Here is a 15,064-nt window from a genome sequence, read left to right as displayed (position 1 = left end):
AATTCCAGAAACTGTACTGACATGAACGCCACCTTGTGGATTTTGCGCGTACAACGTGAGGTCAAAGTTGAAAAATGACGCAATCGCGTATACAGATACACACTGCTATTCGGAAACACGTTGGAAACATGGTTAGAGGAAGTATTTTATAAACAAGTTGGTATTTATTTAGTACTGCATATATTCTGCCCGACAAAACCGTATATTAAAGCATCTTTCTATAATACCCGGTAAACGTCTGAGCCCAGAGCGACCACACAAGCTGCTAGATAGCTGTTGTTAAGCTAGCATGTTAGCTGGCTGACATCGTTAGCCCAGTCGGTGGCATGACATGGATCCGTTAAGTATAGTTGCGGATGAAGTGGCTTTGGAGGGACTGGACGGGATAACGATTCCCACCCTGTGGATACGACTAGAGAGTAGACAGCCCAAGTTTCCCCTGAAGCTCGATGACTGCACCAAGGAGCTCATCTGGAAGTCACTTATCAACAACAACGACCTGCGATTCTATCAACTCCCACAGGAGAGAGACGACGTTGAGCTGTTTGACAGGTGAGCAGATCATTCTGCTTGTCATCAGAGTCCTAGTTATGAAAGATATTCCACACTGTACACACATTTGTTGTGGGTCTATTTTCTCCCAGAGAAACACACTCAGTTGCCAGTTTAAGAGGTCCAACTAGCTAAAACTAGTGCAGGCTAACAATAATAATGATAAAAATAATAATCATAACAATCTTTGTTTATGGAGCATTTTTCAAAACCATGTTGCAAAGGGCTTCCACAAGAGCAAAGACAATACAAAACAGAAAACGGATAAGACAGAAGGTAAACACAGGAAGAAACTTAAAAAAATAAAATACAGTACAAAGTAAAATAAATAAATACAATCAACTAAAATCAGGAAAGGCTCTCCTATAAAAGTGTGTTTTAAGAAGGTATTTAAAGCTTTATTTATTTTTAAACTGTATTTTTATTAAAAGTATAAAACGTACTGGGAGCCAGTGTAATGAAGCGAAAACAGGGTTGACGTGATCATATTTCTTTGTTCGGGTCAAAAGCCTGGCAGCTGAGTTTTGGACAGTTCGGAGTCGATCAATAGATTTTTGGGTTAAGTAAGTGAAAAGACTGTTGCAGTAATCCAGGCGTGATGAAACACATGTAAAATGATCTCGGTGTTTTAAAGTTAACATTAATACAGCATAATAAAGGTTATAATGTTAGGTTTTTGTTAAATCTGCTTCAGAGATGTGTTGATTTAATTTGATGGTCATTTCATGCAATTGTCTGAATTCTTTCCTCACCACCTCTGCAGTTTCTGGTGCTCTTGAATAGTTTTGCGTTATACATGGAGGTGTTTCTAATGTTTTGTCCACCCTCATTTGATTTGGCTTGAACAAAACCATCACAGGCACATGTCAGTAACTGAGGCACCTGAGTGTGCTCACTAATGCTTTTGTGGCTAAATGGGAAAATCCCTTCCAAGGTCTTGTGTGAAGCCTTCCCCTGTTTTGTTTTTAGTACCATTTTTCATAGACAGTTCAGTTTGCACACTTGCAGTGTTGGAACAGGGAACATTATGGATTTGTGATTTATATTGAAACTAGAGAGTATCTTTCTCCATAGAGTTCCCATTAAGGGATTCTGTATTAACATTAAAACATTATACTTTGTAGGATATTTCATATGCTCCATGTGCGTCTTTGTATTAGAGTTTGGACTCCCTGACTTAGATTTTGTGTTTGCGTGTGTGTTTTCAGGTTTAAAGACATCGACCCAGAAACAGGAATTGAAACAACACTGAGATTTAATGAAACACGGAAAGACATCTACCCGGTCCATATTATTCTAGACAACAAGGATGGGATACAGGGCTCGTGTGCACTCTACAAGGAGAGGAGACACGTCACTGAGCACATCCGCTCCAAGTCCCTCACCCCATTAGTCAACTTGCAGGAGGCTTTGGAACGGTTTGTAGAGTTTGTTTTATATTATTTACATTGATTCAGCAGCATGAACCAGACACTGCCTACTAAATGAGCAATCTTTACTACACTGCTCAAATACGCACAAATTAATAGTGTATATTAATCCAGTGATTTAGGCATTAAGCTTTTTACTCTTTATGCTTTATACCCTTGTCTCTCTTAGCGTGACATTCTGACATTAGAAATGCGTTTGGATGATACTTTTTCACTTCAAACTAAGACCTACAAATATCTAAGCTTAGACCAAAAAGGTTATTCAGTGAGTTGCATGTTAGAAAAACCTAAACAGAGTTTTTTTTGTCTGTTTCACACTATCCTCCTTCTCTGTAACCTGCACCTCCTCAGATATGGCCGAAAGCTCGTTGTCGTTGCGTCTCAATCACTGCGATTCAGGACCCTGATTGGTAGTGAGAGCGATCCTGATTTGAAACTCACTGACGACTCTTACTGTGTGTTGGAACGAGTGGGCCGAGCACGATGGCAAGGAGAGCTACAAAGTGATATGCACGGATGCTCTTTCAAGTAGGAGACATGTTCACACCCCCGTTGTTGCTGCTGTATGTATACTCTGTGTTACAAGCTGCAGGTTAGATATCCACTTTGTAACAGCAAGTGATGTGTATCAACAGGATCGATGCTCGAAAGCTGCACTACATGAGGAAGTCTCTTGTCAGACATGGACTTGTCAGCATGCAGTCTCATATCGCACGAGTGATGTCAGGACAACAGCAGCACTCCATTCTCCTGCTACTCAAACGCTTCTATGTTAACAGGTCGGTTTATGATCTGTGTGTTTTTCTCAACACTGTTGCACCACTATGCTCCAATTGCAATCTCAAACCAATTGTGATTTGTGTTAAGTGAAGTCTCTGGCTGGGCATCAAACCTCCATACTTTTTAGCCTAATAGCATAGCTCTGTGCACGATGTTGGTCTGATGGTCCGTCCACCACTTTGGTTGAGACTGAAATCTCAACAGTTATCTCAACAGTTATCTCAACAGTTATTAGATGCATTGCAATGAAATGTTTTCCAGGGAGTGCTGACGTTAGCATGCAAGTATAGCCTCACACAGCCAGCAGCGTGGCTCTGCACTGACTGAAGTGATCAGATACTTCCTGATTTAAGTAAAAACGTTGCCACTTGTAGATTGTTTTGTTAATTCCTGTTTGGCTGCTTCAGCATTTAACATTTAAGAACTTTGACTGCTTTTGTTAAATAAAACAAAGTTGTTGTTGTTTTTTTTTTTAGAGAAATGTCTTTATATTTATGACAATATGGCTTCAAAAAAGTCTGTATTGGTAGTGAAATTCAAGCACTAGCATGGAAACATTTCAAACAATTCGCAGCCCCGGCCAAGACCGCTTTTGATGACATCTGCAGCAATAGAGACACAAAGCCATACATTGCAGAACTGGATGAAAGGGAGGACTTCTCTTGGATAAAGTGGATAACTAGTCTTATCATGATGTTTAGGAGGAACAGAGCCTGTTTTTGCTTTTACAAATTTAGTATTGGGATTTAACTGTAACTTCCTGTGTTTTTCTATCTATTTTTGTCCCCCTCTCAACCACTTCTGCTCTTTCAGGAGGAGTAAGTATGACATTCTGATGGAGTACGTGTCCAATCTTCTCCAGCAGTCACCTGATCAGTTTGCCACTTTGATCACACTCAAAGAGCAGCTTGTGAGTATCTCTCTGAGTGTCTGTTGGTCTGTGCATGTTCATCTTTTTATATGTGACAATAGCTGTGTTTTCTTGCAGAAGGTGGACGAATGTACCTTTAAGCGTATATTTCAATACATGCGAGCTGCCAAGTTGGTTGAGTATTGCCAGTTCCCTCTGGAGGACTTAGATCCGAGCGCGGGGCCTTGCACCACCAAGCGAGGTAATGTGCCGTTCATAAGCAGAACAACAGAGCATGTCAGCACATACAGCAATACATTTACAGTATTTTTTGGTTTTATTATCTATTTTAGTGATGGTTATGGTAAGCAGTTTCTTATTTGACAGCCCATTTTGAAAATCTTTGTGTTCCGTTTACTGTGTTACTGCTTATAATATTTTGACGTATTAATCTCAAATTGATCAATAATACTGAATAAACATTTTAAATCTACAGTATATTGAAACATTGGTTTCTTAATATTTATGTTAGAATTAATTAATCCTTTAGTCCATAAAATAGTCATATAGTAAATTGTACGTCTTAGGGCTGGGTGATTTAATCGAATTTTATTTTCAATTACAATTTGGCTACCATGACTATGAAAATAAGATAATCAAGATAAAGTGACTATTGTGCTGCATTTTGTTTTGAAATGACGGTCTCATTTTTGTCTTTTTGTTATAAATCTTAAATGCAGAGAACAAACTTTCACATGGGGATCAATAAAGATTACCTTAACTTAAATCCAGCTCACCTCTTTACTTTACAGCATTGTGCCTTTGTGCCTACCTAACAAAAATCTCACTTTCAGCCAGGCTCTGGCATGTTTAGTTCAGCTAAAAGTGGTTAAGTGAGCCGTTCTTGGCAAAAAACCTGGTCAAGCTAGCTGCCACCTGGATTTTGATTGTTGTTTTTCAGTTGAATTATAATTAAAGATCATTGAAATCCACTGTTTAAAAAAACTAATTTAAGTACAATAAATGCTTGATGTTTCCAAAGTCAGTGAGTAACCATGTGAAATAATCTTGATCTCAGTATTGACCAAAGTGTGATTATGATTTTTGCCAAAATCGAGCAGCCCTAGTCCATTTCATTTCATTGCCCTTCACAAGTTCCCAGAGCCCAAGTTGATATATTAAAATTGTTTGTTTTGTCCAGCGTTATTTATTCTAACTCAACTTACTAACTATCATGTAAGCAGCAAGTCTTCACACTTGCAAAGCTGAAACCTGTGAATTTTTTGGTGTTTTTATTTAATTGATTAATCAGTTATCCAAATTGTTGCCGATCACTTATCTGTCATATTGACTCATCGATTAATCAACAAATAGATTCAGGTCTACTTTGCTGCACAAAACATGGCAGCTGCTCTGCACAATGGTATCTTTTTACTGACTTGCTAATCACACTAATTAAACACTGCAGTACGACAAAAAGTATGTTTTCATAGGTTACTAAAAGAATACTTTCTATTAAATGAGTGATGGTTTAAATAAAAAAAAAAAACATTCTTTGACATGAAAATAGTAGCTTGACACAGATGCAGTTAAAGGCTTCTGAAAAAGCCAGTAAGTGGACCTTGAGTCAAGACTATCTTTTATTTTTCTAAAGTCACTACAAAAATACATTTAAATGATGTATAATTTAATTGTGATTTGTGTGATTATGTTTAGCCTTGCATTTGCCACATGCCTATTGACTGCGTCGTTTCACTTTGTTGAACAGGGAAGAAAGTGCTTGTCCGATGTGCGAGACTGTTAAAGCCGTATACAGGGAAAAGCGTAACTGAAGATGACGATGATGAGGGCGAGGACGAAGAAGTTGACACTGGAAGAAGAGCTCTCCCTTTAGAGGGGCGAATCATGGAGAAAGATTTCCTGTCACAGGCCTATCACATTGGTAGATTTGATCATTTTCTTTGTTTATGAAACACATTTCAGGGATACTGTGTGTCAGGATGAATAAAATGTATTTATTTTGTTGTGTTTTATAGATAAGAAAGTTAGTTTTGGGCTCTCCACCGCAGTCCAGATGTATTTGGACAAATTTTCTTTTGTTTTGGCTCTGAGTTTATTAGGTCGGACAACAGGCACACGTCTGAAATGAATGAAATAACTTCTCTCACCTCCAAAGTATTCTATTATTAAATCTTGCCTGTGTCTTTTTGTTGTACTGCAGTATTATCCTGTGGTACAAAAGGAATCCCCCAGAGTGGTATTGGGGTTAGGATGAACGTCGGTAAGCTGGAATCCCGTATGATCTGCCGAAGACTGGAGAGGGATGGTTTGATTAAGGTAAGACCTAGGCTTTTAATAATCATGTTAATAACAAAAACAATAAAGAACAAAACATAATAAAAACATTACACATTTAAAATACAAAGACTAATACAAGCTAAAAGGCATAAAAATTATACACATTATAAATACAAAGAGACTAAGATGTCATAAAACAAAACATAAATGAAAACACGGAAAAGCAATTAAAGTGATTTAGATTTTGCAGCACAGATCTCCTCAGGCAGGTCATTTCAAAGTCTAAGAGCAGAGGCACGACGCATCCGAGGATCTCAGGGAGCATGAAGGGACATAAGAGATCTGGGGCTGTATTACAGAAACTTCCTAACCTGCAGATCCTATTTTAACTTCTTGGTAACCACGTTAATAAGGGTTAGGAACTGATTGAGGAATAAGGCCATTACAGATTAACAGTTCCTAAGTCAGTGTTCATCCAACTCAGACATTTCAAATCAGAGCTATCACCTGTCACTACCGGCGTTCCTCAGGGCTCTGTCCTGTAGCCCCTTCTGTTCATCATCTATCCGCTTCCTCTTGACCATATCTTCCGTAAATTTAACATCCATTTTCACTGCTATGCGGATGACACCCAGCTCTACCTGTCCACCAAACCTACCACATCTCTCCCACCCACCAACGGAAATCAAATCCTGGTTCTCTTGCAACTTCCTCAAACTTAACAGTGACAAAATGAAATTGGCACCAAATCCACTTTGACTACATCTGACAGTTTATCTCTAACCACTGACAACTCCAGTTTTCCCCTCCCCCCAGGTCAAGAGTCTGGGTGTGTTCCTCGACAGCACACTTTCATTTCAAGCTCACATTAATAATATCACTCGGTCTACATACTTCCATTTACGTAACATTAATCGCCTCCGACCGTCTCTCTCACCCACTAGTACAGCCGTTCTCATTCACACACTGGTCACATTCCACATTGATTATTGTAATACTCTCGTTGGTCTTCCTCTCAAACCATACATAAACTTCAACTGGTTCTGAACTCTGCTGCCTGTATCATCACCAGAATCATCATAATCATATTACTCCTGTCCTTCAGCAGCTTCATTGGCTCCCAGTTAAATACCGCATTAATTTCAAGATTATGCTCCTGACATTCAAGGTCACAACCTCGTTCCTCTGTACCTCACTGATGTCCTTTATATTAACACACCCACCCGTACTCTTAGGTCTTCCTCTTCGATTCACCTCACTGTGCCTCCTGCTCGTTTGACCACCATGGGGTTCAGAGCCTTCAGCCACTCTTCCCCTCGTCTCTGTAACTCTCTTCCACCAGACATCGGCTACATTCACTCACTTTCCATTTTTAAATCCCATCTGAAAACACATTTACATTTTAAACTGGCATATCCCACGTGATCACTATCTATCAGGCCACAGCAATCTTTGTTTCCAGTTGTTATATACCCTGATTTTATGCACTGTAATATTATTTGTTAATTTTATGAATTTATTACTGTACTGTTATATTATGTTCTGAGAGGTGACCTTGAGTGTTCATAAAGGTGCCTATAAATAAAATGTATTATTATTATTATTATTATTGCTTAATGGGCAGTTTGTTTGTGAATGCAAATATGTCAGGAGTGTGAAGGAAGTTCTTGTGAGCTGGTCAGCGCCAGTGATAAGTAAATTTTCAGAAAACTCAGGATTAAGCAGAAGTATTTATTGAAGCTCGAATGTCAACTACAGTACAAAGTGAGGACACAGAGTAGTGCCAAAACCTAATCTGAAGGCTTCTTCCTGACGTGGGATGTTTATCCTTACTAGACCTAATGAGATTTACAACTTGTCCAAATAAGATTATTATTCACCCATTTATACATGTATGAAGTTGTTTAAAACAAAACGCTATGCTTACCTAACTTAGCCTGAATTACATTGTGTGCCACTTCAGGTTGGTCGGTCTGTATGAAACAAAATAAAGCTAATCTTGCTTTGCCCAGGAGAACAAAGAGTCCATCCTTATCAAGGCAGCTGCATCCATTTGCCAAACAGACAAAGAGTAGAGACAGAGTTTAACGTACTGCTTTGGAGAGTCACATGCCTTAGCTTACTTGTCTGTGCAAATGACCCTAATTTGACCTGTGTGATATTAAAGGACAATATTTAAAAGGAAGCACTCACTCAATTGTCGGATATGCTGGTGTTTTCCACTCCACCAGAGACCAACCACCACAAAGAGAACACTTCCTCTTTGAAATGCTGTTATGTGCACTAGCTCTGATGACAATTTGATAAAAATCAGTTTGTTTGGTGTCGGATGGGTTTCTTGCTGTCTGTTTATAGGTGATAAACATGCAACAGAAACTTTTATTCTTTGATAAGGCTGCCAATGCTAATACGCTTACTTGGAGTGGCCAGTAGTTTTCTTTTAATGCATACTACCTTCAGTTTACATTTTGAAGTCAGTCAGTTTTTCCACTACTTTGGTCCAGTCTATCTCAACAAATATTGGATGGATTGCCATGACATGTTTTACATTTTGACATTCTTGAGGGTGAATCCTAATGACTTTGGTGACTTTGAGCAAAAACCTGTGAAACTATGAGATTCCCCTCATACTCTGCTGTACTTTGCCTGAAGTGCTACTTGGCAAATTTTAGCACGCTAGCATGGATTGATAGTAAACATGGTAAACATAATGCTTGCTAAACATCAGCACTAGCATTGTCGCTGTGGGCATGTTAGCATGCTGAAATTGGCATTTAGCTCAAAGCATTGCTGTATAGCTTTACAAAGCTGCTAACGTGGCTTAATCTTGTTTATACTGTGACATAGAGGTGTTGATAGTATTTAGACAAATATAGGAAACACCGTTTTATTATAATGTGGTCCAGTACAACAACACAGCAGCCTCACTTGTTACATATTCAATTTAATATGCTTTATTGGCATGAGTGTTTAGGTTAAACAAGTTAATGTTTACATTTTGAATAAAACAAAACAATAATTAATGCAATCATGATTACTCAGTTTTGTAAGTTACGACAACACAAAAAAAATACAGATAGAATGCAAGCTACAAAAAAATAATTAACAAGATTTAACCTGCCATGCAGCAAAAACTGAGTGCACCAGTTCGCTGAGTCACTCGCTGTCCCTCAGGTTGTGACACAGGGATGCATACTTTGCAGCAAGGTTTGTCGTATGTCCTTCTCCTAGGATTATTGATAATTTATTGTTATTTTAAAGTTCTTTGAAATCTGGTATTAATAGATGGAATTCCATACAACATATTGCTCTCTTATGCTTCTATATTTAACACATTTCAGGAGAAAATGTGTCTCCGTCTCCACCTCCTATGTCGTACAGAGCTCACAGACTCTGTATTTTTTTGGTAACCAGGACTTTTTATGTCTCTCTTTTTCAATTGCAAGGGTCACTGAGTCTGTACTTTGTAAGAAGCTGCTTTTACTTGATGTCTCTGACAGTAGAGAGATATCCAGCCATTTCATAATTTCCATTTAGGGCCAGATAACAATTTAGTTTGTGTTTGTTTTCTTTCTCTTCCTCCCAGTGTTCCAAATAAGCAGTTTTGCTTTGAGTGATAATTTGGTTTACTCTAATTTGTGTTTATAAAGCAGTGCTGAGAAAGGTCTGTGTGACATGTTTCGTTAGTGTCAGGACTAGCTGGCATAAGGGACTCTTTTCAGGGTTCAGCTCTTGGGTTTTAAGAGCCTTGAATATGAGGGTGTCTTAGGGATGTGATCTGAGATGCATCAGAAAGTTTAGTGCTCTTTTTTGAGTCTCTATTATCAGTGGAAACTGCCCTGTAGGAGAGTTTCTTTGATTGTATAGCATGTTTCTGCATGTATGGTGTCAATGGCATGCTTCGCCCATCTGTTGTAATTCTGATGACTCGGCTAAATAATACTATGTAATATTTGACACCAGATTTTAAATGGGATACTTACATAATTTTTGTTTAATTACATAGAGAGCTTTACAAGCTTTTTCTTTTAGTGCATTCACTGCTATACAGAAGTTCCCCAAGACCCCGATCAGACAGAAAGCACTTTCGAAGGTTCGAAAACACGAGGCACACAGCACTGCCTTTTTTTGGTTGAATTTGGAAAAGAGCAGTGTGATGAATGAGCTGTCCTGTCAGTCTAATCAAAGATTATTATATTATTACAGATCAGCGATCTGTAATGTTTGGTAATAACTGTCATATTAGCAGAAACTTGATCACAACTCGCACGTCTGTGTCTTTTGTTGCTAAAAACATCTGCTTTAAAAAAAACAGACAAACGTAGTGCGCTTGCTCTGGCATTGTTTGAGGGTGAGAGGTGTACAAACATGCAGGAGATGGAGAAACAAAGATTCATGTGGGTACATGAGACCCTCAGAAAGGAGGAGGAGGAGCTGGTAGTAACACCAGCTGGTCCATTAGCTTCATCTTAATGATGGTCGGTTTAAGGCTTACTTTCTCTCACTGCAACACGTTCTGTCTGATCCGGTACTAATGCTCGGATTTTTAAGGTAGAAATTCATACAAAAGTGAGCATTTTAAGTAAGAAAGCATGTAATTCAGGGCTATTTTATCACATATTGTATTATATTGTAATGGTGTTTCCATTTTCCTGGTCACTCACTGTGTGCGATGTCTTTCACCCTGCAGGGATTCATGGAAGATGAGGGTCGGCAGAGGACTACGAAATTTATCAGCCATAAGTGTGTATCTATAATCGAGTGTAGATTTATAAATTACATCATATCAGGTACTATTGTACCAAATACTGTTCTGCTTACTTCTCTTGACAGGTGTGTGGGTGAGAGTGATCGACTCCAATTGTTTGCTAAGGAGCAGGAACGGCAAAAGCTCTTGTACTCTTCTGCACCAGAGACATCGGATACTACACCATCAGCCTCAAAGTCGACGGCAAAAGAAAACACCAGAACTCCTGCAGCAAAGGAGATTCAGAAAGCAGGTGGAGGAGGAAACGAAGATGCAGAGGAGGCTGGGCAGGTGTGTGGTGACAGAGAGGTGGATACAGCAGATAGAGGCTTTGATGGAGAGGGCGGTAAAGCAAGAGGAAAGTCGGGAGCAAAAAGAAAGACGCCAGGGAAGAAAAGCAGTGTGAAAACTAAACGGACACAACCTGAGTTCCCCATCGTACAACCCACACCAGCTGAATGTGAGTAAGCATTAAACCTTCGCACATTTTACAACAGATATTACTTAAAAAGTATCAGTAATCAGTCTTGGTTTTATAGGTGGTTAAAGCTCTTTATGTTGTCTCTTCTCTAATTTCTGTCATCACTCAGGTGAAACCCAAGCCTGCAGAAAATTCACGACTAGTAGGACACCGGACTCGGTGTCCAATCCCAGAGCAGGTAATTTGCAGAAACAGACCTAAACAACTCTACTTTGGCTACAGTCAAACTTTGAAGGAGAAGTATTCATTATTCATTCAGCCTTGCTGTCCACAGTACTGACAGTACTGCTGGAACTGATTCTGTTCTGTACAGTTTCAGCAGTTCTCAGGTCTCAAGTAATTCTAGGTACATTTAGGAAACACATGCTTGAAGATCTGATGGATATGATTGGGCTGTATCCAGTGAGCAGATGGAAAATATATTTAGATATGTCTCTTTAAAAAGTAACATATCAAAGTGTTGCCAGACCTCATTTATAGCCGACAAAAATGTTATGTGGGATTTTTACCTGTGAAATACAAACATTTGTAACAGTGTTTGATATTGTGATTTCTTGAGAATTCAAGTCTTTTTCCATGACAGATACAGTCCCCTCCAAACGTGTTGGAACGGTAAGGCAAATTCCTTTGTTTTTGTTGTTCCCTGAAGACATTTGGGTTTAAGATCAAAAGATGAGTATGAGACAAGAGTTCAGAATTTCAGCTCTCATTTCCTGGTATTCACAACTCAGGAAATACCACCCTTTGTTTGAACCCACCCATTTTTGCAAAACTATTGGAACATGTGACTGACAGATGTTTCTTGTTGCCCAGGTGTTGCCTTTTAGGTTGATAGTCCAAACATTAAATAGCTCTGCATGACTAGTCTAACTAGTTCAAACCTATAAAGACTGCATTTCCTGTTAAGGAGGATAAACCAACATGAAGACCAGAGAGCTGTCTATGGGAGAAAAGCAAGCCATTGTCAAGCTGAGAAAAGAACGAAGGACAAACATTGGACATAGCAAGCACAACAATTTGTAACGTCCTGAAAAAGAAAGAAACTACTGGTGTACTGAGCAACAGACGTCCAACAGGTCGGCCAAGGAAAACAACAGTAGTTGATGACAGAAATATCGTGAGAGCTGTGAAGAAAACCCCCGAAACATCAGTGAGTGACATCAGCAACGACCTCCACAGTGCAGGCCGTGAAGGTATCACAATCCACTGTTGGAAGAAGAGTCAGAGCAGAAATATAGAGGCCGCACCACAAGATGCAAACCACTCATCAGCAGGAAGAATCGGAAGGCCAGAGTGAAATTTTGCAAAGAAGTACAGAGACGAGCCACAAAACACAATTGAACACAATCTTATGGACTGATGAGACCAAGATTAATCTCTAGCAAAGTGATGGAAAGGCCAAAGTGTGGAGAAAGAAAGGAACTGCTTATGATCTGAAGCATACAAGCTCATCTGTGAAGCCTGGTGGAGGTGATGTCATGGCTTGGGCGTGCACGGCTGCTTCTGGAACATTAATATTTATTGAGGATGTAACTGATGATGGTAGCAGCAGAATGAATTCAGAAGTGGACAAACACTTTGTCTGCCAAGTTATGGAGAAATGCATTGAAACTAATGCGGAGGAAGTTTATCATGCAGCAGGACAATGAGCCAAAGCAAACTGCCAACAAAACAAAGGACTTCATCAGGGGAAAAAGTGGAAGGTTTCAGACTGGCCAAGTCAATGACCTGACCTGAACCCAACAGAGCTGCATTTCACCTCCTTAAGAGGAAACTGAAGGGAGAAACACCCTGAAACAAACAAGAACTGAAAGAAGCTGCGGTAAAAGCCTGGAATAGCATCACAAATGAAGAAGGCAACAGTTTGGTGATGTCGATGGGTCGCAGGCTTGAGGCAGTTATTGCAAGCAAGAGTTATGCCACCAAATATTAAATGTTATTTACTTATTTCTTCCATTACTTTTGCTCACCTAAAAATGCTGTGGTCTAATACAAAGGGTGGTATGTCCTGAGTTGTTTAACACATCTAGATATGAATACCAGGAAATGAGAGCTGTAATTCTGAACTCTTGTCTCATCTTTTGATCTTAAACCCAAATGTCTTCAGTCAACAACAAAAACAAAGGAATTTGCCTTACCGACTGTATATATTATACGTGTGTCTTTATTTGTTTTGTTCAATTATATTTAATTCAGACTGTCTTTTCTGTCAGAACAAGCTCACATTGAGGAGGATAAAGAATACAGCTCAAGCCCTACCATCCCGTTGCCTCAGGTTGGGGCCTTGAATGCAGCTGATAACCAGGCAGACAACAACATTGTGGTTGTCTCTGGGCAGGTCCGTCTGACGGGTTGGTTTCAGTGGGTTTTTTTCTTCTCTGTTTTGAGCTGAATGTTGAAGGTAACAGTTCACTCACTCCACCTCCTTCAGGCCTCCAGACATAAAAAATCTGCTGAAAGGTCTCATGAGACGTACCGCCTGTTGAGGAGGAAGAACCTGATCATTGAGGCTGTGCACAACTCCAAAATCATAGAGGGTCTTTTCCAGTCAGTTTGTTTTACATGTTATCAGTTAATTTTAGCAATTTGTCGCACAGGAAAAAAGGGAACAAAAAATGTCAACATGCTGTCTTTGTCCAGGCTACAGAAGATAATCAATGACGATGAGAAGCAGGATGGAGTCAGCACAAAGTGTTGCAAGAAGACCATATTACGTCTCGTTGCCAGTCTGTCTAAAGAAGGCTTGCTTAAGTTTTACAAGACCACTGTTATACAGGATGGGATCACAAGGAACGTAAGTGCATGCATCACCCCTTCATGGTTAAACACTGATCAGCCATAAGATTATGACCCCTGACAGGTGAAGGAAATAACACTGATTATACAAGGTGAAAGGGTTTCAAGGTTGTTTATTTGTCATTATACAACACAAGGTTGTGTAACGAAACACACAGAACTTAAGTGATAATTACATGTGTTTTAAAATATGGTAACATTTAAAATAAATAAAATAAAAACAATAAGCTATATACAGTTATTTATATACAAAATCTACATACATACACGTATACACCCAGAACATTCATTCAGTCATTGATGCTTGGCCAACATTGTCCAGACTGGACCTCTAGGAGCAGCACATGCAAGAGAGTGACTTTTGGTTTACTTACTCATTTACTAACATGACAAACATTAGAAAATGCAGCACATACAGTGGATTACTAAATGAAATTGCACACTTACAACAAATTTTCAAACTAGAACACTAGAAAAGGGATGCTGACCTTTAATTGTTGACACCCGCTTTTACCACTTACCCCCTGTCTCTGTCTGGTGTTTTCTGTATGCAGGTTGAGATGGTCGTTCATCCGTCCATTCAGCCCAACGATGACATAGTGAAACGAGTCATTGAGCAGGTCCGCTTCAAAATCTCCAGCTCTTACACAGTTGTACGGTGAGCACAAACCAAATAAAATATGTCAGTAAGGGATAATTTGTCTGAGTATACTGTAGTATAGAACAGGGACATGTTTTGTATCTTGAACAAGCCTCTGTGTCTTTTGTCTTTCCATCTGTCACTTTGATCTTTGTCGTCTGTTCCTCAGTCTGCAGCATGCTCAAGAGAGAGCCAGAGAACAAGAGAAAACATCTGCAGAGATGACTGTCAGCACTTACAAAAACAGCATGGCTGATAAAATGAGAGACAGCTTTAAAGAGGACGATGACTTCAAGCCCACAACAGGTTCTGTTTGACTGCACGTTAGAAGAGTTGAAAAAATGGGAGGAGTTATTGTGGTCGACATCAGGTCTGGAGGTCTTTTTCTAAATATCCGTATTCGGTCACAGGACAGCTTTAATACTCAAATGGGCATGAAGCTCTTCCTGTTAAACTGTCAACACAAATAATGAGTAACTCCATTTAATAA

General features: G+C 39.3%; 1 protein-coding gene across 1 annotated transcript in view; it reads left to right on the top strand.

The window, feature by feature from the left end:
- The first annotated feature begins 78 nt into the window (after positions 1-78).
- LOC119898680 (general transcription factor 3C polypeptide 1) overlaps positions 79-15,064 on the top strand; it is a 30,751-nt gene continuing 15,765 nt past the window's right edge. Inside the window, exons 1-16 of the mRNA XM_038712863.1 lie at positions 79-552; positions 1,761-1,970; positions 2,334-2,510; positions 2,618-2,761; positions 3,576-3,672; positions 3,751-3,874; positions 5,381-5,554; positions 5,834-5,949; positions 10,601-10,653; positions 10,744-11,117; positions 11,248-11,316; positions 13,352-13,476; positions 13,570-13,685; positions 13,779-13,932; positions 14,489-14,592; positions 14,744-14,880. Of these exons, the coding sequence (XP_038568791.1) occupies positions 332-552; positions 1,761-1,970; positions 2,334-2,510; positions 2,618-2,761; positions 3,576-3,672; positions 3,751-3,874; positions 5,381-5,554; positions 5,834-5,949; positions 10,601-10,653; positions 10,744-11,117; positions 11,248-11,316; positions 13,352-13,476; positions 13,570-13,685; positions 13,779-13,932; positions 14,489-14,592; positions 14,744-14,880 (2,395 nt within the window). The 5' untranslated portion in view covers positions 79-331. The remainder of the gene's footprint in view (positions 553-1,760; positions 1,971-2,333; positions 2,511-2,617; positions 2,762-3,575; positions 3,673-3,750; positions 3,875-5,380; positions 5,555-5,833; positions 5,950-10,600; positions 10,654-10,743; positions 11,118-11,247; positions 11,317-13,351; positions 13,477-13,569; positions 13,686-13,778; positions 13,933-14,488; positions 14,593-14,743; positions 14,881-15,064) is intronic.

The sequence above is a fragment of the Micropterus salmoides genome, unplaced genomic scaffold (genome assembly GCF_014851395.1).
Source record: "Micropterus salmoides isolate LMB-PRFRI ecotype aquatic unplaced genomic scaffold, ASM1485139v1 Ms_hic_scaffold_12, whole genome shotgun sequence".
Lineage (NCBI taxonomy): Eukaryota > Metazoa > Chordata > Actinopteri > Centrarchiformes > Centrarchidae > Micropterus > Micropterus salmoides.
The sequence above is the reverse complement of the archived record's forward strand: the minus strand, read 5'-3'. Positions and strand labels throughout refer to the sequence as shown.